Raw genomic sequence first — 24,089 nt, 5'->3', positions numbered from 1 at the left:
ATCTACCAAACCATAGACCTTCCTACGTATTATTTGGATATGAAATCTAAGTCAGATTTTTTTTCTACTGCATTCAAAGCCTGCAGAACAATAATCTATAGAATTGAATAATTACTACGCCGTAGTTTGTTTATTTTGTTTTACATGACCAAAAAGTTCATTTTAAAGTATACGTGCCATGACAAACATCCAACCAAGGCCAACAGAAGATGTCCAATTTCTTCAAGGCAATTTTCTTTTATATTCTATTCTATTCTATTCTATTCTATTCTATTCTATTCTATTCTAGTCTAGTCTAGTCTAGTCTAGTCTAGTCTAGTCTAGTCTAGTCTAGTCTAGTCTAGTCTAGTCTACTCCTAGTTCTATTCATCAAGGCCATTCTGAACACTGAAAGAATACCTTGGACGTAACAATACGTTCCTAATAGATACTTACTTCAACTGCTTTCCATGAGATCCAGATTACTACAACTCTAATCACAGCCCTGAGTAACAGAATACAGGTGAAAAGCTGACAGCAAATGAAATATGGACATTAAAGTGCATGCACTGACCTGATTCTTTTCATGGACGGAACAGAAAGAAGTGAGGAGCAACCTAATGATGGGTAAGTGATTGTAACGAGCTGAAACATGCAGACAGGTGTCTCCTGCCTAAAAATAAAGAGGAGGAGCTAAGCAAATCCAGTAAAAAAAAGTGCTTCAGCTAATGAGATGTCCAATCTTAAAGCAATGTACACATTCCCTGGGAGGCTGTAAACCAACATGCACAAAATATTGACCACTACATTATTCAGCTAATGACAATTGAGAGTTCTTATCCTCAGATGTTAATAGTCCATTTACTTGGTAGCTGCACTGTTATGATAGCATACTTAGCTTATATTTTACTAATCACAAACTAGCTACCTGACACCTTTAGTTGCAAGTGCTCCTTTTATGAGGAATCCCTGGTGTTCTCTGAGCTTGGTTGTTTTCTTATAAATATTTTCCTTTATTGATGCTTTTATGCTCAGTGTACCGAGCAGGACTTTAAATCTTCACCAAATCCATAATTGAAAAAATATGTTTTTTGTCTCCATTCAATTGATGATTCATTTCTGATGCCCATTCCAAGAGAATAAGCTTATAATTGGTATGTGTTATTTTGGCATGGATCCACTAAAATCTCAAATGCATATTTAAATGACTCATGTCTAATGCCAACATACTTGCAGCTATACAGATAATGAAACAATGAACGGATCCCAACACAGAGACTCAATGCGGATTCCGAAACATCTGTACCTGAACATTCAAAACATTTGGTTTAATAATACTTCTTTTTTAAATACCACAGAACATTTGGTAATACTCACATTGTTTTTGATATCAGTCCGAGAGCCTCCAAGCAATAGAACTCGCACACTTTCAGAATGATTGTTTTGGCAGGCCAAATGCAGTGGAGTGTTACCTGCCTTAAGGAAGGAAGAGGAGGCTTAAAAATGCCTAACTTAAAATTATACTATGAAGCAGCAGTTTTAACAACAATTAGCAATTGGATTAACCTAACAGAGGATAGAATATTGAATATTGAGGGTTACGATTTGGTATATGGCTGGCATGCTTATTTAATATATGACAAGAAGGCCGACAAGATCTTTAAAAGTCATATTTTAAGGAATGCTTTACTGCGTGTTTGGAAAAAATATCAATATAGGCTAAATGACATGATACCTATGTGGGGGGTGCCTAGACACGCTATAGAGAATATAAGTATAGAACAAAAACAAGATGTAACTACATATGCAGAGCTCCTTAGTATGGATAGAGGTGCACTGCAGTTAAAATCTTTGAATGCATTAAGAGATGAAAGGGTAATTCAAACCTGGTTCCAGTATGGTCAGTTACAGGCTAGATGGAAAAAAGACCAGAAATCCGGTATTATCCAAAATGAAGATAACTTGATAAAACAAATCAGGGACCAGGGTCAAATGCACATAAAAAGGTTGTATAATGTATTGATAGAAATAGATTCAGAAACAGAATTAGTTAAAGATTGTATGATAAAAAGGGGAACAAAATTTTGAAGAACCAATAATGATGGAAACATGGGAAGAGATTTGGGTAAGAAATGTAAAATTTACACAAGCTCAGAACTTGAGAGAGAATTTCTACAAGATGTTGTACAGATGGCATTTAGATCCAAAAAGACTAGCCTGTATGTATCCGAATCTACAATCTAAATGTTGGAGATGTGACTGTGTTGGTGCCACGTACTACCATATTTGGTGGACTTGTAAAAAAGTTAAAGCATTTTGGATAAAAATATGGTGGGTTATTCAAAATATTTTGAAAAAGAGGATAAAGTTCACACCCCAGTTGTTTTTGTTAGGCATAGTTTCAGACTGTACTGTCATAGAGACTAATCTGATCTTGAACCTAACGACGGCAGCAAGATTGTTGGTGGCGCAATACTGGAAGAAGGAAGAGTTGCCCACTATCCAAGAATGGACATTAAAAGTAGTAAACTTAGCAGAGATGGCCAAAATTTCAGCGTATCTGAAGGATCACTCAGATGAGAAGTACAAGCTGGACTGGAGAAGATGGATTGACTATATTCAAAACAAATACCGGACTAAAAAAATTCAGTTAGCTTATGAATGAAGGCATAAAGAATGTTACAATTTATTCAAAGTTAGTTTAATAAAGGGGGAGTTAAAGCACAAGAATAGTAATATGTTAAAATTAGTTAGCTTATGTTAGCGTATGGTTGTTAAATGTTTATACCCTGTATTTTGCTCTGGGAGGTCGAGGGGGAGGGAGGTTGGGAAGAGGGAAGGGTAAGGGGGGAAATAATTGTAAAATTTATTAACAATTTTTAATAAAAATAAAAAAATAAAAAAGAAAGGAAGAGGGGAACACAACTAATCATCATTAGAAAAACAAGTATGGAATTTTTAAGCAGTATTTCTATTGGGGAGTGGGGGGAATAATGAATACCAATGCTATTTAATTAGAATATGCTTTAGGGGGAAAATATTTTTTCCTGGTAAATGGCTCAACAATGACTGAAAAATAAGGTAAGAATGTGGTTGTTATTTAATGTATAACTACATCCATGTGTATTTGTGCCTTGTGTATGGGTAGAAGTGGTGAATTCCTACCGGTTCGGCCTGGTTCGGCCAAACCGCTAGTGGTTTGGTGGGTTGGGTCGCTGAAACCAGCAGCGACCCAGGCCTGCAACGCCCCCAAACAGGTTCTTCGGGTGGCATCATAGGCACCACCATCTTGTTGTTTCCTTCTGTGCATGTGCAGAACTATTTTTATTGCACTGTGTATGTGTGCGCGCAGCGTGCCCATGAGCGAACCAGCAGTAGTGACTGCCAGAACCCATCCCTGATGGGTAGATATATAGCTTCTTCTGAAAGCAGGCAACAGAATTTCATTTTTAATGTGCTCACAGTAAAAAATGACAATAAAAGTTTATCTCTCTCTCTCTCTCTCTTATAAATAAGGATTACTTGGAATATTAAATGGCGGCTGAACACATGAATGTAAACATGTGTATATGCAAACAACACTGCGCTGTTGCTGTGAAGATAGATAAATTCTATGATGCAAGGAATCATGATAAAAAAATGTGATCTTCATTCACCTTATTAGGATCAAATTAAAAATAATGGAATGTAGATACTTACATTTCATACTACATAGCATCACTGTCTACTAGCAAGTATACATAGATGCTTTTCTCTCTATTTATGACATAGGAACATTTTCAAAATTTTATCATCAAAAGCCAATTTCCAATTATATTAATAAGAAGATGAGGCATCCGTGCATTATAAGAATAACAAGAAATCTCTATTTTACTGAGCTCCAAAAAACACTTGCTTCAAAGGGAGAATAGTTGTGTACTAACTGTAAGGGTTGAGGAAAGGTGAAAGAATAACATTGCCAGAGCTGCTAAATTATATACAACTGAGCAAGATGAATATAATCAAAGCTATGGGATTCCTCAAGTAACGACAATCAATGGAACCTCTGCTTTTAATTGAACAACGGGAACATATTCACAAACAGGGATAATAATGCTCCATCAAGAAGTAAATTATTCAAGTCAATTTTCTTTTGCTTTTCTGTGCTTTTGTGCTTAAGTCTCCTAGTTCTGATACATTTATTTTTGTTTCTTCACTATTTCCTTATTATCCCAATTCACATTCCTATTATAATGGATTTTTTCTGCCTTGAGTGCAACACTTTCAGCCAAAATGAAATGTAACTGTGTCAGCGATCAAGATAATCCCCTTCTTCTAACACAAAAATGTGTTCGCGGGGAACAACTGAGGCACAGCCAATTAAAGCAAAAGAAATGCACTGCCACCACTCAGGAAACGTCATTGCCAAAAGCAACCAATAAGGAAAAAAATGATATCTTATTTATTGTGTGCCTTTTCTCAAAGTACAAGAATTGAAAAGGTCCTTTTGGTGTGCAGCTCACCTTGTTCCTGGCAAGGACATTAGCTCCTGCTTTAACAAGCAGCTTAGCTGATTGGCTGAATCCATGCCAAGAAGCTTCATGAAGAGCTGTGTTCCCATCCTGGGGAGCAAAACAGAAAAAGTTATTTTATAGAAAGAATTAAGATTATTTACTTTGCATGCATTGGGCATCACCAAAGAAATGCCTCTTGTCAAAACTTGTTATAATGAAGGGAACATTCTAAGCACTCCGCCTTGGCATTGGGCAATTAAACCACATTATTCCCTATTTTTATTATTATCTGTTCTCAAAAATATGAAATCACAGCTGCCAGTTCTTTGGTTGGTGTTGGCCTCCATGCATATTGAGTTCTTCCCAAGAACCTAGGATGACATAATGTATCAGGGTGGTATATGTGTGGATCCAAGCAGTGTGGCCTTTTGCAACTGACAGATGGAAATGCTGTCAGTGCATTTTCTAAGTGTCATCCAAGATTTTTTGATATGGCACTCAGTATGCCAATAACCATGAGATCACCTCGGCAGATTTATGCTATAATCTTTCAAATTCGATTTTAGGTTCATCATCATCATCGGTATTATTATTTCTTTTATTCATTAAACATGAAACTCAGTCAACTGAACATTTAAAGATGTTATCATTGACTAGTGCTAATGGGTGATATGGTTTGCTGCCAGCATCCTAGATATCAACCAAGTACCTTCTTAAAATATACGATGTTCCTAGTAGCGCAGTTTTTTGCAGTTCTGCTGGTGTTATTGCAGGAAGCTGCAATTTGTTGATGTATCTTATAAAATTCTTGGACATGGTACCAAGTGCCCTGATGACAATGGGTATCACAGTTACATATTTCATCCATAATCGGGTAGTTTCAATGGCCAGGTCGCAATATTTCCTTTTTTTTCCCCAGTTTTTTCTTCGATTCTGGCATCTCCTGGTACCGCGATGTCAATTAATTGTATGTTTCAGCCCTCTACAACTGTGATATCTGGCATGTTGTGTTCCAAATGACGATCCATCTGTATTCAAAAGTCCCACAAGATCTTCACCTTCTCATTTTTGGTAACTTTATCCACTTTGTGCTCCCATGACTTTTTGGATACAGGTTGTTGTTGTTGTTGTTATTAATCGCAGAGTCAGCCAGATGTTCAGACTGGGTTTGGCATTTATGTCTACCTATTGAGTCCTTACCAAGGACCTGGGATAGGCAAATCTGGATGTTTGACAGTGTTACAGATATCGCAGGATGGAAGCAGTTCCAAGTAGATGATGATGATGATGATGATGATGATGATGATGATGATGATGATGATGTTGATTTCTTCTTCTACTACTACTACTATTACTATTCTTCTCCTCTTAGTAGAAGCTTAGCACATCTATTTTGCTTGTTGCTTGCTTGATGCCTATGGTGATTCTCAGTCATCCAGGTTATGGTTGTCCCAAAGGTGCATTTTTCTTTTTTTCAAGAGGCAGCTGGACTTTCTGGTTTTTCTTGGAAGACATTTCACTTCTCATCCAAAAAGCTTCTTCAGCTCTGAATGGATGGTGGGGAATTGTTGCTTGCCTTTTAAAGAAAGCTATACAATTGGTTAACCAAATTTGGCAATACTCTACTAACATTTGATGGAACACCAAAAGACACAAACAGAGGACTTTGGCCGAAATTGTTACCTTATCTTGCCTGTCCAGTGCACACCCTTCATGGATAAGAGCTGAGATAACATCTGTGTTCCCTACAACAGTCGCCCGATGCAAAGCTGTTTGATCATTCTGCAAAGAGAAGCAGTGATGTTTCTATTTAATGAAGCTATGTTGCACACAGTGATATACAACTTTTCATGGGGAGAACATACTAAGTGACTGGGAAAGACATTCAGCCCACAGATAGATAGCAAAGATATACTCTAGCTGTAACAGTCACAGGCTTGATTCACACATTCTGCTAAGTTATAATGTGGTTTACTTGTTTTTAATCACAGCAGGTGGCAGCACATGATCAAATTTGGTTGATGGAGAGACTTTTAGGATGAGAAGCTTTTAGAAAAGTTTAGAGCAGTACGTGAGAATGAGAAGTTCTTTAAAAAAATTCTGGGGGAAAAACAACAAACCTAGAGCTAGTTTGGTTTAGCGGTTAAGCATAGAAACCAGGAGATGGTGAGTTCTAGTCCCACCTGAGGCATGAAAGTCAGCTGGTTGAGTTGGGCCAGTCACACTCTCTCAGCCCGACCACCTCATCATAGGTGGAGAAAATAGGAGAAAGGGGGTATTAAGTACGTATGTTCACCGCCTTGAGTTATTTATAGAAATAAAAAAAAGGGAAGCAAACCACTTCCACGCCTTTGAAAACTAAAATATATGAACAGCTCACTAAGGTCACCAGGAAAGGACTCAACTCAAGGATCTATTTAGTTTAGTGTAAAAACTGGATTCAAACATTATAGTTTGTAGATCAACCTTTCCCACAGAAGATGGTGACAGAGTGATGGCTCTTTAATGAGCTCCTGATTTTCAATTCCTTTTAGTTCTTTTTTTTTTTAACTTTTAATCAAGTAATTTGTATTTTTTCTTAGTTTTATGCCATTTCTCATCTTCCTTTTATTTTTATTTATTTTTAGCAAGTAGAATTTATATTTAAATTATTATTATTTTAGTATTAAGATGTTTTCTTATCCCAGACTATTGGCATGTTAACCAAGAGTACAAAATTATAAAGCAGGAACAAAAGAAGAACCTGGAAAAAAAATGAAAGGGAAATCCAAGCCAGAGATTCAGATTCAGCAAAGATAAAATCCCAAACAATATAATGGCCTCAGGACGACCAAAGATAAAAAGACTTATTCCATCTTAAATGCATTGTATTTAAGTCTCCTCTCCTTCTTCCTCTTTTCTTTCAACTTTTAATTCTTACTCCACATTAGACTGGAAAGTGAATGACTGCCCCTCCTCTGAAGTTGAAATTCTAATAAGTTTTATTTTTATTTATTTATCTATCAAATTTTTAAGACCTGTCTACTTCATAGGCATCTGACAGAAGGGAGGTTGCGCTTTATACTGAGAGTAATTTAGATGAAGGCCTGGATTTGGTTGCTAAGAATTGCCCTTTAGCAGCACAAACAGCCATTGCTGCACATAATCAGCCAGTAAAAAAAATATATGAAATCAGCCAGTGAAAATATGGGGTGGGGGGGGATGACTTTAATGGAAAACTGTATTTCCAAGCTATGAAACTAACTAGCAGCTCATAAATTTCAAAACTTACCTCTAACCCAGGGATCTCAAACTCAAGAGTGCTTAGATCTGGCCTATGAGGCCACCTTGGAAAAAGTGAAGGACAAGCCCGCAGTGCTGCTGTCAGCAAAAATGGCGCTTGGGAGGGCTCGCACTGCCCTCCCGAGCTCCATTTTTAGCTGTGACGGCCTCCCACAACCCTTTGCACACGGCCCTCCCAAGCTCTGTTTTCGCTGGCAGAGTGTTCGGGCCACTGCGGGTGCCCCCAACATGAGTGACATTGAGCTGGCCATGCCCCCCCTGGCCATGTCCTCCGCACCCACACCCCGGGGTCAAATAAAAGCCTGATGTGGCCCTCAATGAAATCGAGTTTGACACCCCTGCTCTAACCCATGGACTATAGAGATTTCTTTCCAGTTAAAGAAGCCACTGAGAGAAAACTAATTTTGCAGAGATACGGGATCTTGCTTCAAGCTGCTGAAACTCCTTTGAAGGAGAGCAGGTGGTACAACAGACAGGCAATATTACTTCTTTGTTGTAAAGTGTGCTCTAATGCGCTTAGAGAAATCTCCTGCCTTCCCGGCAAACATGGCTTTAAAAGGATAATGCTACCTTTTAGGCAGTTTATTTTCTGTTTTTCAAACTTAAGAACTTTTTAAGCAGGTTTTATATTCTGCCAATACTTTCTTTATAACAGTTGTATCCAGCCCTTGCTAAATTCTGGGAGGAGAGCCAAGCCGGTGAGGGAGGATGGCACAAGACTTTAGAGCTCCTAATCACAGCCATCCACTATGTGTAAAACAGAAGACTCCTTTAACGTCAAGTCAGAACAGGACAAATCCAAGGAAAGAAATACCCTGGAATTATATAAAGGAAAGATACAGGCTTCAAGTGACTTTTTTTGGAAATGAGAAGGTCTTAGCTCAGCTATTTGCCATTGTCTCTCCAAAGAAAACACAACTGATCTTAAGCAACCTTCAAAGAGTTAAATTTATGGTTCAGTCAGCCACTATTGCAACTGGGTCTCCTAACACAAGGGTTACCAACCTTTTGCATCTCAGGAACCACTAAATTCATAATTTTAAATCCCGTGGACCACTAATGTGAATTAGTGACAGGTTGGGGTTCTTCAGGCACTTAGCTTGCTAGCGGAGAGAAGCGCCTGCAATCAACCCTAATTTTGCTGTCCATTGCACCTAGGAATCTCAAATATGGCCAAGAATGAATGTTTGTGTTGTAACCAGCCCAGGTGCTAGATTGGCCCCCTGCAAACTCTGTCTTTCAAGGAGTCTGGCCGAAGTTTCATGCACCGCTCACTGAAGCGCCTGGACTCCCAGAGAGGGAGGGAGGGAAGGGCTGGAGCTACTAAACAGGCAGCCAAGCTAAGTGCCTAAAGGACCCCATCCCATCAGCAGGTGGGAATAATTGCTTCGGTGAACAAAATCTAGCCCAGGGGCCGTAGTTTGAGGATCCCCAATTTAGCGCAATATAAAAAATGCAAAGATTTTTCTGTGGACCACCAAAATTTTCTCACAGACCACCAGTTGGTGACCATTGTCCTAACAGCTTCTAGTTGCTCCTCTGAAATGCTGCTAAGCCCAGCCTCTGAGAATACAAAATCCCCAATAAATAAAAAGGTGTTCCAAGCCAAAGCAAAACTATACAAAAGAAGAAACACCCAGCGGTTAATGTAGCATAATCTCCATATAACCGTTTGCAAGTAAGTCTGTAGTTGATGATCTATTACGAGGTGGGCCCTGAGACTCAGTCTGAATAATTTACCGAAATGTTTCTATCAGCTGTCCAGCATGGTGATCCCATTCCCCAAAGGTGTGCTGCATCTATACGTTGCCATTCATCACTGAAAAGCAAATTTATCTACAAGAGGTATGAATTAGAATGGTTTTCTGTTATGTGCCTTCAACTGGATCTTATTTTGCCCCGTTTGATATTGCCAGCAGTAGGTGCTGGGCCCACAGATACAGAGCTTTGAGTAGCAGATTGGAGTTTGGTGAACACTCACTTCTATGAGAAAGAACAGTGACAAATCACAATTAAGAAAGAGAAAAGCTGGATTTTATAATAACTGTGCATATATGGGAATTATTGACAATATTGCTCCAGCCTCAGAAACAAACTGCCCACCTGAATCTTCATCTTCTATGCAACCGTCCCATTCAAAATGCTTTGTCTCAAAGAGATCTATACAAATTGTAACCTGAGGTGTAGCTACTTGGAAAAAATCTGTTGATGGTGATTTGATGAAATAATGTCTGAATTTAAGATACAAGCAGTCTTTGGCTTACAACCATTTGTCAGCAACCACTAAAAGTTAAACAAATGGTCGTAAGTGCAGGGCTATTTGTATCTCACTCCTATGAGGTCCTGTGATCAGGATCTGGCCACTTGGCAACTGGCTCACACAATCGATTGGTTGCAATGCCCTTTGATAACCTGATCACCATTTGTGACATTCCTTGCTGGCTTCCCCAGAAAATCAATGGGAAAACTGGCAGGGAAGGTCACAAGTAGTAGTGGAACTCATCAGTTCCTACTAATATACATGGGGATAAAATTACACACATATTCTTGTATGATTTTGACACAAACACTCTTAAGATGAAAATATTCAATTTTTAAAAAAATGATAGATAACCTAAGAGAAGTTCAATTAATTTTTATTATTGGGCCTTGTACAACTTCTTACTATAAAATAGCTTAGACTGATTACTAATTCATAACAGAAGCTGACTTGCTCCGTCACCCAATAGATTTTTGTGGTAACAGTAAATTTAATCAGATCAGCGCATGAACAAAAACCAGCATTATGCTAACATTAGAGAAAGACAATGTCTGCTCTGGAAAAAATTCCCTCCAATTAAAAAGAATCTCAAGTCACACAGCAGGAAGTTGCTTTAATAAGCGACACTGATAGTTTCTGCCCACATCAAAGCAGAAAAGCTTACAAAATAGTTAGTCAGCCCAGCTTTCTGTGGCAATGATGCTTTCACACATGGGAGATAAACTGGCGACTGCAATACAAATTATCTAGGACAGGAGAACACAAAGAGTTGGATATAAAGAAGTATAATACAGTTTTTAGAAAATTATGAAAAAAAGAGTAATACAGGTGGTTCTTGCTTAATGGCTACTTCAAGGGACCATTCAAAATGGCAATGGTGATGAACGAGTGGTATTTATGACTGGTCCTTGTACTTACGGTGGCCGCATTTTGTGGTCTCGTGATCACTATTTACGACCTTCTTTGCCCGCTTCCTACAAGCCATGTCACTTGGAAAGCTGGCAGGTCACAAATGGCGACTTCGTGACATTGCACTTAATAACACAGTGCAGGATTCGCTTAGCAACAGGAACCGGAAGTGCTGGAACATCTGCCACTAAGTGACCTGGTCACATGACATCTCTGGGTCAAAAGAGGACTCTTCTCTGGCAATTCAGAATGAACCAAATCCCATCGAGTGCAATAGCAACTGGAAGCTAGATGTTACGCTTAATATGTAAATTCTACTGTAAATCTGTGTTAATGTAGAAATAATGATATAAAGATATATAATCCAGCTATCAGAATAAGAGAATAGTCCCCTCTATTCAAGGTAACACTTATTTGGTGCCTGAAATTAATACTCACATATTTATAAGGAAATAGCAACCCAGCTTTTGTTTTGTTTTTTAGTGCACGGCATAGATAGCCAGGGAAATCTACCATGCTTTTTACCACAGAACAGTTCAGTCTTCACTCACTGGAGAAGAGCCTAATACTGGGGAAGATTGAGGGCAAAAGAAGAAGGGGACGACAGAGAATGAGGTAGCTGGATGGAGTCACTGAAGCAGTCAGCATGAGATTAAATGGACTCCAGAGGATGGAAGAGGACAGGAAGACCTGGAGGAACATTGTCCATGGGATCACAATGGGTCGGACATGACTTCACAACTAACAATAGTTCAGTCTAAAATTTCCAGTTCATTTTGTTCACACATGCACGCTATTCATAGTGCATCACAGGGGGGAAACTAGCTTTACTCCAGTTGGCTAACAGCACTTGAGGGATGTTGGGTCATCCAGGCTTTCTTTCACTGACCTCACCTCGCACTGGGGCAGGTCAGGCTCTGGCTTCCGCTTCCACCTGGAATATTACTAGCTTTTCCCGCCGGAGTGGTACTTATTTATCTACTTGCATTTTTTAAATGCTTTCGAACTGCTAGGTGGGCAAGAGCTAGAGGGAAATGACGGGAGTTCATTCTGTCACGCAATGCCAAGGGCTTGAACTGTGGGAGTACTGGCCATCTCTAGTTGACAAATCCAGTCTTTAAGCCACTGTCCACTGTGTTCCCTATAGTAATCCAGTTAATAAGAATACATACTTGAATTATCTTAACCATCCTTTTTTAATTTATTCGATGATCACCAAAAAAAAAAAAAGGAAAATAAAAAAACACAAAAGCAATCGATAAATGAGAATACAAAAAGCCCATTGCCAAAACCTTCCTGCATAGTTTGGAAAGTCGGTAAATGCATGCACAATTCAAACATTTTAAACATTCATAGCCAATAGTCCTAACCAAGCTATCTTCCAATACCTCAACCATTTCACAAAAATGAGCAACTCCTCATAGATAATATTCATTCTTCAACCATTCCAGATACTGATCCTGAGATCATATTCATCCAAGGAGAGAGAAGCAGTGAAATTTGTATTTTGATGACTCCATCTTATGTACATGTTTATATATACTATATTTTTTGGAGTATAAGACCCACATTTTTCCTCCAAAAAAGAGGGTGAAAAGCTGGGTGCGTCTTATACACTGAATACAGCATTTTTGGCCTCCCAAAACTCCGCCCTGTGCATCCTGTTTTTTGCAAAAATGAACGTGCAGAGGGTTTGGGAGTCCTGCAGAGTGCTGCTGGGGACTGGGGAGGGCAAATAAGTGAAAATGGTCCCGTTTTTCACAAAAATGGGGGTGCTTTGCCCTCCCATGCCCCCAGGAGCACTCTGCAGGCCTCTCAAACTCTCTGCACGCCCAGTTTGTCACACATAAAATGGGCGTGCAGAGGATTTGGGAGGCCTGCAGAGTGTTCCTGGGGGCCGAGGTGGGCAAAATGTTTTTTTTAAATTTACCTCTTCAAAATTTTGGTGCGTCTTATACTCTGGTGCATCTTATAGTCTGAAAAATACGGTATTTGTGTGCAACACTGTGACATAAAAATGAAAGGCCAGAGTTTACTTGTGTAAGTCCTCATTTGGGCATCATCATGATTCAGAATAATGCCTGAGGTGACAGTCCTTAAAGCGACTACAACCTGATTTATTAAAGCAAGAATTAAAAATGCTTCCAGAACCCACGGTTGCCTGTGAATGACTTATGTACACAACACTCAGATTCCTTGTTTAGGGATGAGTCCATATAAGTGTAAACAATATCCTTTGGCATTTGGGATACACTACATTCCCCTAGATAGGGCCCCTTAGAACACACAGCGGGACTCTACACAAAAGGCAAATTACTTTGTGGAGAAGCATCTAAATAAGTGAGACATGCAACCATGCATTTTTGAAGTAGATCCAACATGCCAGATGGCCAATCCGAATGCTACATGCAAGCTGAAAAGAGTTCTAACCTCTTTCTCTCTTTGCAATCTTCTAGGATCTTTTCTAGCCTTTTTCCTCTGTTTTTTCTTATTTTTTTCTTCCTCGACTTCTGTGACCAGGACCACTGCTCCCTTGACTATTTCTGGGGCGTGTGCTGTGTGAACACTCATTGACCAATCAGAGATGGCATCTGGATTCCAATAGGGGCTTGCGGGATTAGCAGGGAGAAGGAAAGAATTACTTCGTGGGGTTTCATAGTCTAGAGAACTGGTTTCCACAGGCTGAAATTCATAATAATCCCATTCAAGGTCACTGGAGGCCATTCTTCAATTAATGATTAGGTCTTTAACAATATGTTAACGATCAACATCTGTAGAACATGAAGTCAGCATTTAAAATATTCTACCACATTTAACAAGTTTCTTTACATCATCTGGCAGAGGACACTGTAATTATGAGGATACTGGTCACGATAATTTGTTACTTGTTGAGATCGGTAGCTTGAAATAGGTATATATACCAGATAATAAATACATGATCTATAGTTGGATATCTACAAATAATTACTTCTAAGTGCAGGGTGTCAAACTCGCGGCCCACAAGCCAGATGCATCATGCACTGGCCACGCCCTCCCAGTGGCGAAGGGGGGAAAACGGTATGTAAAGTTATGACAACGTGATATCGCGAGTTTGACACCCATGGGTTAGTGGGGGAGGGGAATCAAAATAAAAGACAGCCTCTTGAAAGTTGATAGTGTTAGTTATCTTGGTTGCTGCAAGACATCATTATTAGTCATACTTATGGCAAATGTGGGACTAGCATTGCTGAACCATGACAGTCTTCGCTCAATTTGTATGTCTCTGGCACAATAAGTGTCACTCACTTTGACTATTCTACAGGATTGCTGTAAGGATAAATTTGAGGGAGGAAAAACATGTACATGAGCATAAGCTCTCTGAAGAAATTGTTGAGTAGAAAATACAAGTAATGAAAAAGAGTCCAAATATATTTTACAAGGTAATATGTATAACTAATCCACTAAAGTCTTGATCTAAAAGAACATAGGTATTTGTGCAAAACTATACTTTATCAAAAGCAGCAAAGTATTGGGATGCTAAAGAAAAAAGAGAATGTCATTATTTAACCAAATAAATAGTAATCATTTTCAAGTTAAGATCACTTGAGTATCTTCATCGATTAATTAATTTTTGATCTAAGCTCAACAACATTGCTGGGAGAAATGCTGCCCAGATTTAATAATAATAATCAAGATTCTGTAAATACTGTGGACAGTAACAAAACCGCCATTTTTAAATATATGCATTCATTATTTTTGTAAAGGTTGAAAATGGCCAAGCTTAATCGACAAAGGGTGTAACTAATCAATCATGAACCCTCTCTCTTGCCCAAAGTTTCTTAGTTCCATGCAGTAATGATATGCACTAATAAATTGCTATAAATACAAACCTTCTTGGACTATGTTTCACCCTTTTAATGCAACTGCCAGAGGTGTAGACATTGACCGCTCAAACACAGCCAAATAGAACTTGCAGTGAAAACATTAATTGGCATTTTGGCCTCTTCTAAGTAGAAACTCCTCCGAAATGTTTCTCAAGGAAAAATAAATCAGCCCCATCCAATGTCCTTAATGGAAGGTCAAATGCATTTTTTTAAAAAAAAATGTCTAACATGCTTCCAACAGATTATAACTAGTCCTTAATCTACCTATACTCATTTCTTCCTGCAACCACTTTAAAAAAAAGTATCTGGGAAACATTCATTTTTAGGCTTTTGAAAAGAACGCCTAAAGTAACGGATCTGCATTGTCATCATACTTGCTAATGCAGGGTGTCAAACTGGCGGCCCGCAGGTCAGATGTGTCCCACGTAGGTCACGCCCACCCCAGCTCTGCGAAGGGGAAAAACGTCACGTGAGGGCAACGTGACATCGCAAGTTTGACACCTATGCGCTATTTCCTCTCGCAGGTTCACCCACAGAAGCTTGGAACCAATTTTTTTTTAAATGTATTTTCCAGGCAAACATACATAGTTTCCACAGTGAGCCACACGTAGCTGATTCTTAAGATTGCAAATATGAAAAAGCTCCTTGCCTGAATGTGGTTGAGACTACTCACATCATCCTGAAGATCCACGTCACAGCTTGCCTTGAGCAGAATCTGGACCACATGGAGATGACCTTTGTAAGCTGCAAGATGGAGAGGTGTCCGCCCATGCTGGAAAGCAGAAAATACCAACTGCTGAACAAGTTTTAACACCAAAGGTTGGTGCACATCACTGTGAAAGCTATAGTGTACAATGTCATTAATTGAAAGGAAATAAAGGAAATGATATTATATTTCCAAGCCCACTGAAACAGCTTGAATCTGTATTTCAGTATTTTAACCACAAAGATGTAATTTAAGTCATTTTACACTTGGCACTTAATAGTCCCCTTTAGGAGTCTCTCAGAATAAAACTATGCATCTCATTTGAGAATAAGCATTGCTATAGTGTAGTTTTAAAAAGATAAATTTAATGCAATGTGCAAACATTCATATATGCACAACGTGATTGGATCCGACTATGTTTTAAAAAGAAAACAGGAAAAGAAAGATTTTGCGTAAAACAGTGTTCAGACCCCAACCAAGATATGGTGGGAGCAGGAAAATCCACCTTACCCCGATTTCCAAAGGGAACTCAAATTTAGAAACTTGCTTTTATTTATTTTAAAATACTCAAAATAATTCCAATTCTTTTTTGGGTGCCTTATTTGTTTTTGTGTGTCTTTGGTGCATGAGTATGGATATGTATGTGTGTGTGTGTGTGTGTGCATACATGCGTAGCCTTCAAGTCAGTTTTAACCACATGGACAACTCCATGCTGTTTACTTGGCAACATTTTAGAAGTAGTTCGACATTACTTTCCTCCTAGAGGTGAGACAGGTTGATTGGTCCAAAGTCACCAGCTGGCTTCAACCCTAGGACAGAACTAGAACTTTGGTTTTCTCTCTCCTAATCCAGCCCCTGAATATTGAACATTATTGACTCTTCACCCTTACCCTCCCACAGAGACTTACTTTCTGCAGACCATTGGTGGTCCATTGAGGTGATCCACCACAGCCTCCTCATATTTATCAACTATCAGCTGACCAAAGCCTAATTCATGAAAATAGACCATTTAATGGAAGAATGCAATCATTAATATAAATAGTGCAGTTAATACTCAACGTGAGAAAACTGACAATTTCTGAACTGATTTTGAGCGCAGTTATCAATGGTGAGTCAGCCACTCACACACCCCAACCTGAAGTAGTGCTTGAGAGCAATCTTGCTCATGTTCCAGCTCTGACTCTTCAACAAATGCCTGACATAATTGCAAGTCAAAGCGGTAGGGAATTCCCCAAGTGCTTGCTAGAATCCATTTGGATTCATAAGCACCTAATTGGACCATCCTGATTAATCCTCCCATTCTGAGGAGGACCGGGGTGACAATACATTTCATCTGGACGAGGAAGTGATCTGACTATGGCGAAGAGCTCAAAGCAAAGTCCTTCATTTTTAGTTCACACAAGTAAAAATGAGTTTTTACATATGTCCACTTACGTGATCAGGCAAACCTGGTGGCAAACCCATGGTTACTATGAAGACCACGAATTCCTAAGTCTTTCCCACCATTGACCTGAGAGCATAGAGGCTAAAATCTCCAAAAATAACTGGGGAACTCCCAAACAACCCAGTCATAAGGTCCAGAAGACCAGGAAGGAGTCTACCAGGCAGCATGACCTGTATGGTCCATATGTCCCAAATATCTCCCTACAATTTAACTTTGTACTTCAGAAGGTCATATCATAATTCCAGAACATTGGCACAACCAACATTTCTTTTCTTGGGGTCATGACAAAACCAAGGAATGCAAATATCTGAAATGGCTACAATCACCATTTTTAACTAACAAAATCGGTGATCTACCCATTCATACCTTCAAACCCTTATATGGTGGCACCTTTATTTTTAGGGGTATCTGTTGTGGCCCAGCAGGCGCCGTTGCCGCTGCCACCAGACTCCGAGAGTGAGGGTCCCTATGAGTCGGCTCCAGAGGAGGTGGGGGACCCTGGACAGGGTTCCGATGTGGAGCAGGGATCGGAGAGTCTGGTCGGCCACCAGGAGGCGCCTGAGGCATGGAGCAGCGGTGAGAGCCAGAGGAGGGGGGGCTCGCGATGCCATGCCTTGGAGCAGCGGGGAGGAGTCACGAGACAGTGAGTCAGAACTGAGCAGGGAGTTCCTGGACGCTCGTTACCGCCGCGCCCATAGACGCAAGGAGTGTGGGCGTAATTATCGGCGATAAGAGCTCTCAGCTGCTGATCAGGAGGCTCCTCTCCAGGTTATAAAAAGGGTTGACTGTGCATACGCCCTTTGCAGCAGTCAACAGAGGACTTATGCCAGAAGTTCTAGTCTGGAATTCTAGCAAGCTGGATAGCTGCTTTCGTGTTTTGTTTTTGTGAGTTTTGTCTTGGTGGTTTACTGTCACGGAACCTTCTGTTTGTTTGTGCAATAAACCTTGTTCCCTTGTACTGTTCCGGAGTGTGTTCTGTGTGGGCAAGGAGGAAGGGGGGTCAGAACAGGTATCATTACTTAGTTTACCTGCAGGGTTACCTCTATCCCATGTAAAATGTAGCTATGACTCATCAAGGTCAAAATGCAATTTTCCTACCAATGGTAGTTTTGATGATACATTAAATGCACCACTGCTTCCCTTGATTCAATCATGCTTTTCCAATAACTGTCATTAAAGTAACAGGTGGGCCAAATATCACCCATACATTTCTCTCTTGGGTGACCAAGACTTCACACGAGTTGTTGTTAATCAAGAGGGAAGACAATTTAGATGGCTCCCAATGTACAGTACCTAATAATATCACCTCCTGCTGAAGTAAAACTAGATGAGGCTTTCGCATAACGTCCGTGATAAAATTGCTAAAAAGGTTATTTATGCCTGCATCATTTCCCTCTCCACCAAGATTTATAGGAAGGTGAGTTCAGTTACAAAATAATTTATAATATGCTGACTGGATCAAGGACATCGTCAATGAAGCATTTTGCTTGACTGGATAAAGTAACAGTCCATTTTCCAAGCCTTCAATTATCTTTCTTTAACCTTTCAATTATCTTCCAAAAAAAAGGAGGAAAGCGCCTTGCCTAAAAACACCTAAACAGAAGGCCCAGATGGTGATCTCTCTCTTACCATCCTGTTTTGAGCCCCGAATATGTACTGACATATAAGATCTTATTCAAGACGGCAGTATTGTAAGTAACTAGTTTAGCCAGGCTGACAGCATTGGTTTTATTTAGAATGGTAGGTACGCAACTGTTGCCTTTCTTTGGTTTTTCTGTGTTTCCCCTAATTCCAATGATATCTCAAATATTATTCCAAATATCTAAAGATTTCTCTGCACCAATTTGAAAAGGATAATTCTTATTAAAATCTTCCCTGTGGGTAGAGATGCATTATACAGTGTTACAGAGCTCTCTCTGTAGTTCAGGATTGGAAGGTCTGTTATTTGGTTCTATATTTCTAGGCTTTGAATGTTAAAATCTGAAGCACCTTCTGCTCTCTTTTCCTATTTCTGGGATGAAGGGAGAAGTCCTTGAAGAGATAATAAGTCCCCAATTAGATAGTCTACTCTAAACTAAGCCCAGGGACTGCTCTACCATTTCTCATCTTGGGAAGACAGATTTTGCCAGTAGGGCTGTACATCGCCTCCTCTCCCAACTTGTCATAATGTCTTATTCCTGCTTATTTAGACATGATCTCTCACCGAAGATGAACATAATATCTACAGTACTCTGCTGTAGATATACTAGACAGTGGATAATTCTGCCTTGACATTTACCTCTGTCATTTCACTGCAATCCATCATACCACCTCCCCTTCTGTAAGCAGCATCGCTCAAAAAGCCATTTGGACAGGGGTGGGCTTCAAAAATTGCAGCAACAGGTTCGCTGCCCCGTTGCTAAGTGGGCGTGGCCATAGTGGACATGGCCTAGTCAGCCTCCTGCACCACGGTGGGGGCGGGGCGTTTTTCAGCCTCCCCGGGCTGCGGAGGCTTTCCTCGAGCCTCTAGGAGGGCGAAAACTGCTTCCCCCTCCCAGGCTCCAGAGGCCAGAAACAGGCCCATTTCCAGACTTCCAGAACTTCTGGTAGGCCCGTTTTTCGGCCTCGCCAGACTCTGGAGGTTTTCTTTGAGCCTCCGGGAGGGCGAAAATTGCTTGTTTCCGGGAGGGCCCAAAATAAGCTTGTTTCCAGACTTTCAGAAGCCCAAGTAGACCGTTTACCCCCTTCCCTGAGCTCTGCAAGGGCCCTGCACTTACCTGGCATGATGAACGAGCCACATGGAGACTCCTGGGATGTGAGGAAAGGGGAGGGGTGGGCAGGGTGGGCATGGCCAGCCAGGGGTGGAATTTGGGGGTAGAATCCTAGCTAAAGGATCACCCGAACCCATGCAACCCCCCAGCAGCCCACCCCTGCATTTGGAGATGGTGCAATCTACACTTTGGAGCCAGGTGACATTGGAGATCTTGAAGTAAATTCTAAATCTTAAATTACAGATATTTAAATAATTGGAATGGAATAAAAAATGAAAGGAAGTTCTATGTAGATATTTAGCATGCAGATTAATATGATTATGTATATTTAATACAGGTAATCCTCAACTTACAACAGTCCATTTACTGACCATTCAAAGTTACAACGCCACTGAAAAAAGTGACTCATGACCATTGTTCACACTTTGGACCACTACACCATCCCTATGGTCACACGATCAAAATTCATACACTTGGCAACTGGTTCATATTTATGACGGTCACAGTGTGGGATGATGTAATCACCCTACACTGAGATGATGTAATCACTTTTGTGACCTTCTGACAAGCAAAGCCATTGAGGAAGCCAGACTAAACAACAACGGTGTCACTAACTGAACAACTGCAGCCATTCACTTAACAAATGTGGCAATCGTACAATGGGGCAAAACTCATTTAACAAATGTCTCACTTAGCAACAGAAATTTTGGACTCAATTGTGGTCATAAGTCAAGGACTACCTGTACACAATTGATCTCTGGACTATATTTTCATAATTTGTTTAGCTGTTTTTCTTTTCGGCAATTATTTGTTTATTTATTTAGTGTACATCCCGCTTTTATTACTGTTATACAATACAATACAATAGCAGAGTTGGAAGGGACCTTGGAGGTCTTCTAGTCCAACCCCCTGCCTAGGGAGGAAACCCTATACCGTTCCAGACAAATGGCTATCCAACATCTTCTTAAAGACTTCCAGTGTTGGGGCATTCACAACTTCTGGAGGCAAGATGTTCCACTGATTAATTGTTCTAACTGTCAGGAAGTTTCTCCTCAGTTCTAAGTTGCTTCTCTCCTTGATTAGTTTCCACCCATTGCTTCTTGTTCTACCCTCAGGTGCCTTGGAGAATAGTTTAACTCCCTCTTCTTTGTGGCAACCTCTGAGATATTGGAATAATGCTATCATGTCTCCCCTAGTCCTTCTTTCTCTTAAGCTAGACATACCTAGTTCCTGCAACGGTTCTTCATATGTTTTAGTCTCCAGTCCCCTAATCATCTTTGTTGCTCTTCTCTGCACTCTTTCTAGAGTTTCCACATCTTTTTTACATCGTGGCGACCAGAATTGAATGCAGTTTACTGTTATAAATACCTCAAGGCAGTGAACATATCTAAACTCCTTCCTCCTCCTATTTTCCCCACATCATCAATCATGTGAGGGGGGGTTGGGATGAAAAAAAGAGACTGGCCCAAATTCATTCATCCAATTTTCATGCCTAAGGTGGGACTAGAACTCGCGGTCTTCTGATTAATTTGGTCTAGTGCCTTAACCACTAGAGTAAATTGGCTCTCATTATTCCCAAATAGTAGCCTCCGGTTAGGTTGTACAAAATGTATGTCATCAGAAGTAACAACTTTTGCTTTTTTGGAACGTACCATAGCATATTAGCTTGGTTAGTTAACAGGGTTTTACTTCCAACACATGGCTTACAGTCAAAGAAATCCAAACCACAGAATTCCATTTTAATGAAATCTAAATGCATAATGAGCATGGAATTTCAACTGACAATTGCGCAATACTATTTTACCCGAGAGAGAAAACTTTCTGGCATGTTCTGATACCGAAAAATGTTAGTACTTATAAAAAAATACTATGTATAATTAAAAAGCAAACATTAATACACAAACGAAGTGTCAGAAAATTTGTGTCTTGAATTTCATATCAAGCTAAGGGGTGAAATAAAACAATAGAAACTTCTATTGTTTCAGCATTTTGCTGTTAAGCATACATAAACATTATCCTTTCATTGCAGACAGAAGCTGTGGCTGAGACCTAAAAACTTTCCTAAGGATATACAATCAGGTGATTTGGAGAGCCATTCTTGAGAGCTGCTCAAAAAAACTCACACGAACACAGCGACAATTCCCCCCACCCTGCCTCCTTGTGTTAACAGAAAAGAGCAATTATGGTTACAACCCAGTATAGGTAGTACTCCATTTATGACCACAATTGAGCCCAACATTTATGTTGTTAAGTAAGACATTTGTTAAGAAAGTTTTGCCCTGTTTTACGACCTTTCTTGCCATAATTGTTAAGTGAATCACTGCAGTTGTTCAGTTAGTAACACAGTTGTTAAGCCTGGCTTCCTCACAGTTAAGTGAATCTGGTTTCCCAGTTGTCTTTGATTGTCAGAAAGTTACAAAAGTTGATCACATAACTCTGGGACACTGCAACCATTTTCTATAAATATAAAAATGGCTCTGTGTGTGTGTGTGTGTGTGTGTTGCCTCAAGCAATTTCAACCAAGCTTGGTACAAAGATGACTTACTATCTGTGGGGGTAAGACACCCCTAACATCTCTCGGGGTGTATGTCCTGTTAAGATACAACCTGTTGTGCCTTAAAATGGCTTCTACGGTACTACTGTAAAATGGATTCTATTGTACAGTGCAGTGGAGTTGCCGTGGTAATGGCTTCACAGTACTCCACAAGGGACCTCCCTCTGGTAAGGGGGAAATTCAACATTAGAAATTACATTTGATCCGGACATTTCCTCCCTATAAATAAATACCGGTGCAACACCAGGTTATTAACTAGTCATAAATATGAGTCAGTTGCTAAGTATCTGAATTTTGATCTTGTGACCGTGGGGATGCTGTAATGGTCATAAATGTGAAAACAGTCATAAGTCATTTTTTCAGTGCCATCACTAAATAAACTTGTTATGAGTTGAGGACAACCTGTATTTCCATATATATATGTTCCCACTGTGTTCCCCTCAACCACATTTAAACTTTCAGAGAAGCACTTGAAGGCATCTAGAGCAGAGGTGGACAACTTCTGTTTTTCCATGTTTAGTCCAGCTCCAATTCCCAACATCAGTTTTATTTATACTTGTTCAATTTATGTGCTCCATTTTTTCCAGAAGCTCAGAATATTATATATTGCCCTTTTTGCTCCATTTTTCCATTTTCATAATCCTGTGAAATAGGTTGGGCTGATAGTAATGATCTAGTAATGATGAAGGTGAATTTGAACATCTAAAGCAGAGGTGTCAAACTCATGACCCGCAGGCCAGATGTGTCATGTGCTCGCCACACCCACCCGGTTTAGCGAAGGGGGGGAAACGTCCCGATACATCATGTGATGATGACGTGAATTTGACATCCCTGATCTGAAGTCTCCTAAACTTTCCTTGGGAACCCCAAGCTGTTGATTTTCCTCTTGAAGTCATTTGCCTTTTTGACACCTTACCTTAACAACAAGCTACAAAGTCTTATAGAAATAGGCTATGGAGATTCTTAGTCATCCAGGTCATGGTTGTCCCAAAGATAATTTCTGAAGAACTGAAGAAGCTTCTTGGATGAGAAGCAAAACGTCTTCAAGGAAAAACAAAGAAAGTCCAGTAGCCACTTCACACAAGAAATGAGCATATTTTTTTCTGCTATTGGAGACTTTAGTTATATGGAAAGGAAGTCAAACCTGGAAAAATTAATAGAGATGGCCTAAAGCAGGGAGCAGGTTGCAGGAGGCCGTCACAGTTGAAAATGGAGCTAGGGAGCCCGTTTTCACTGGCAGAGAACCCATGCTACGACAGCCCCCCCCCCCCCGATGAATGACATCGAGCTGGCCATGCCCACCCCCAACCCCAAAGTCAAACACAACCCTGAATTGCAACCCTCAATGAAATCACGTTTGACGCCCGTGGCCTAGAACCACCTATTTCAAGATGGAGATGAAAACACCAAGAAAGAGGAATAAACTCTGTGGTTCTGCCTCTTGTTCCCCATTTTGCTCAAAGATGAGTGAATATCAGTTGCACAAACTTTCAAAAGTGCAACCTATAACCATGCCAGAATTAAAATAGGTAAAAGGGAAATGGGAAGAAAATTAACTGCTGGAATATTGGATGCTATGGAAGCTCTGTAAGTAGGAAAGGGGAGAGAAGATTCACTGAAGCCAGAAGCTAGTGAAAAATAGTGGGAGTAAAGCAACAATTACTTGCAATGGAAAAAGCAACAGCCTCATAAGGTACTTCTTATTTAGGGACCACAATTGGGATTAGCAACTCTGTCATTAAGAAAAGCAATCGCTAAGTGAAACCATGTCTGAGCTTAACATCTTCAATTTTCTTTTGCCTTACAAGCCGGTGAAGATTGTAAATGTGAGGTTTGATCGTAAACTTAC

At 40.0% G+C, this 24,089-nt stretch overlaps 1 protein-coding gene across 12 annotated transcripts in view; it reads right to left on the bottom strand.

Moving 5' to 3' along the window:
* ANKRD6 (ankyrin repeat domain 6) overlaps nucleotides 1-24,089 on the bottom strand; it is a 113,841-nt gene that overhangs the window by 17,361 nt on the left and 72,391 nt on the right. For 6 of the 12 annotated variants that reach the window (XM_081941465.1, XM_081941462.1, XM_081941464.1 and 3 more), the window contains exons 3-8: nucleotides 15,460-15,558; nucleotides 13,354-13,531; nucleotides 6,156-6,254; nucleotides 4,482-4,580; nucleotides 1,357-1,455; nucleotides 554-652 (exon numbers count right to left, since the gene is read on the bottom strand). In XM_081941465.1, coding sequence (XP_081797591.1) covers nucleotides 554-652; nucleotides 1,357-1,455; nucleotides 4,482-4,580; nucleotides 6,156-6,254; nucleotides 13,354-13,531; nucleotides 15,460-15,557 — 672 coding nt within the window. In that variant the 5' untranslated portion in view covers nucleotide 15,558. Of the gene's footprint in view, nucleotides 1-553; nucleotides 653-1,356; nucleotides 1,456-4,481; nucleotides 4,581-6,155; nucleotides 6,255-9,494; nucleotides 9,574-13,353; nucleotides 13,695-15,459; nucleotides 15,559-24,089 lie in introns of those variants that run through there. The other 6 variants (XM_081941468.1, XM_081941458.1, XM_081941459.1 and 3 more) reach the window with 5 other exon arrangements.

This window comes from Natrix helvetica, assembly GCF_964273705.1.
Source record: "Natrix helvetica genome assembly, chromosome: 2".
NCBI classification, from domain to species: Eukaryota; Metazoa; Chordata; class Lepidosauria; order Squamata; family Natricidae; genus Natrix; species Natrix helvetica.
Note: the sequence above shows the minus strand (reverse complement) of the source record. Positions and strands in the feature narration are given on the sequence as shown.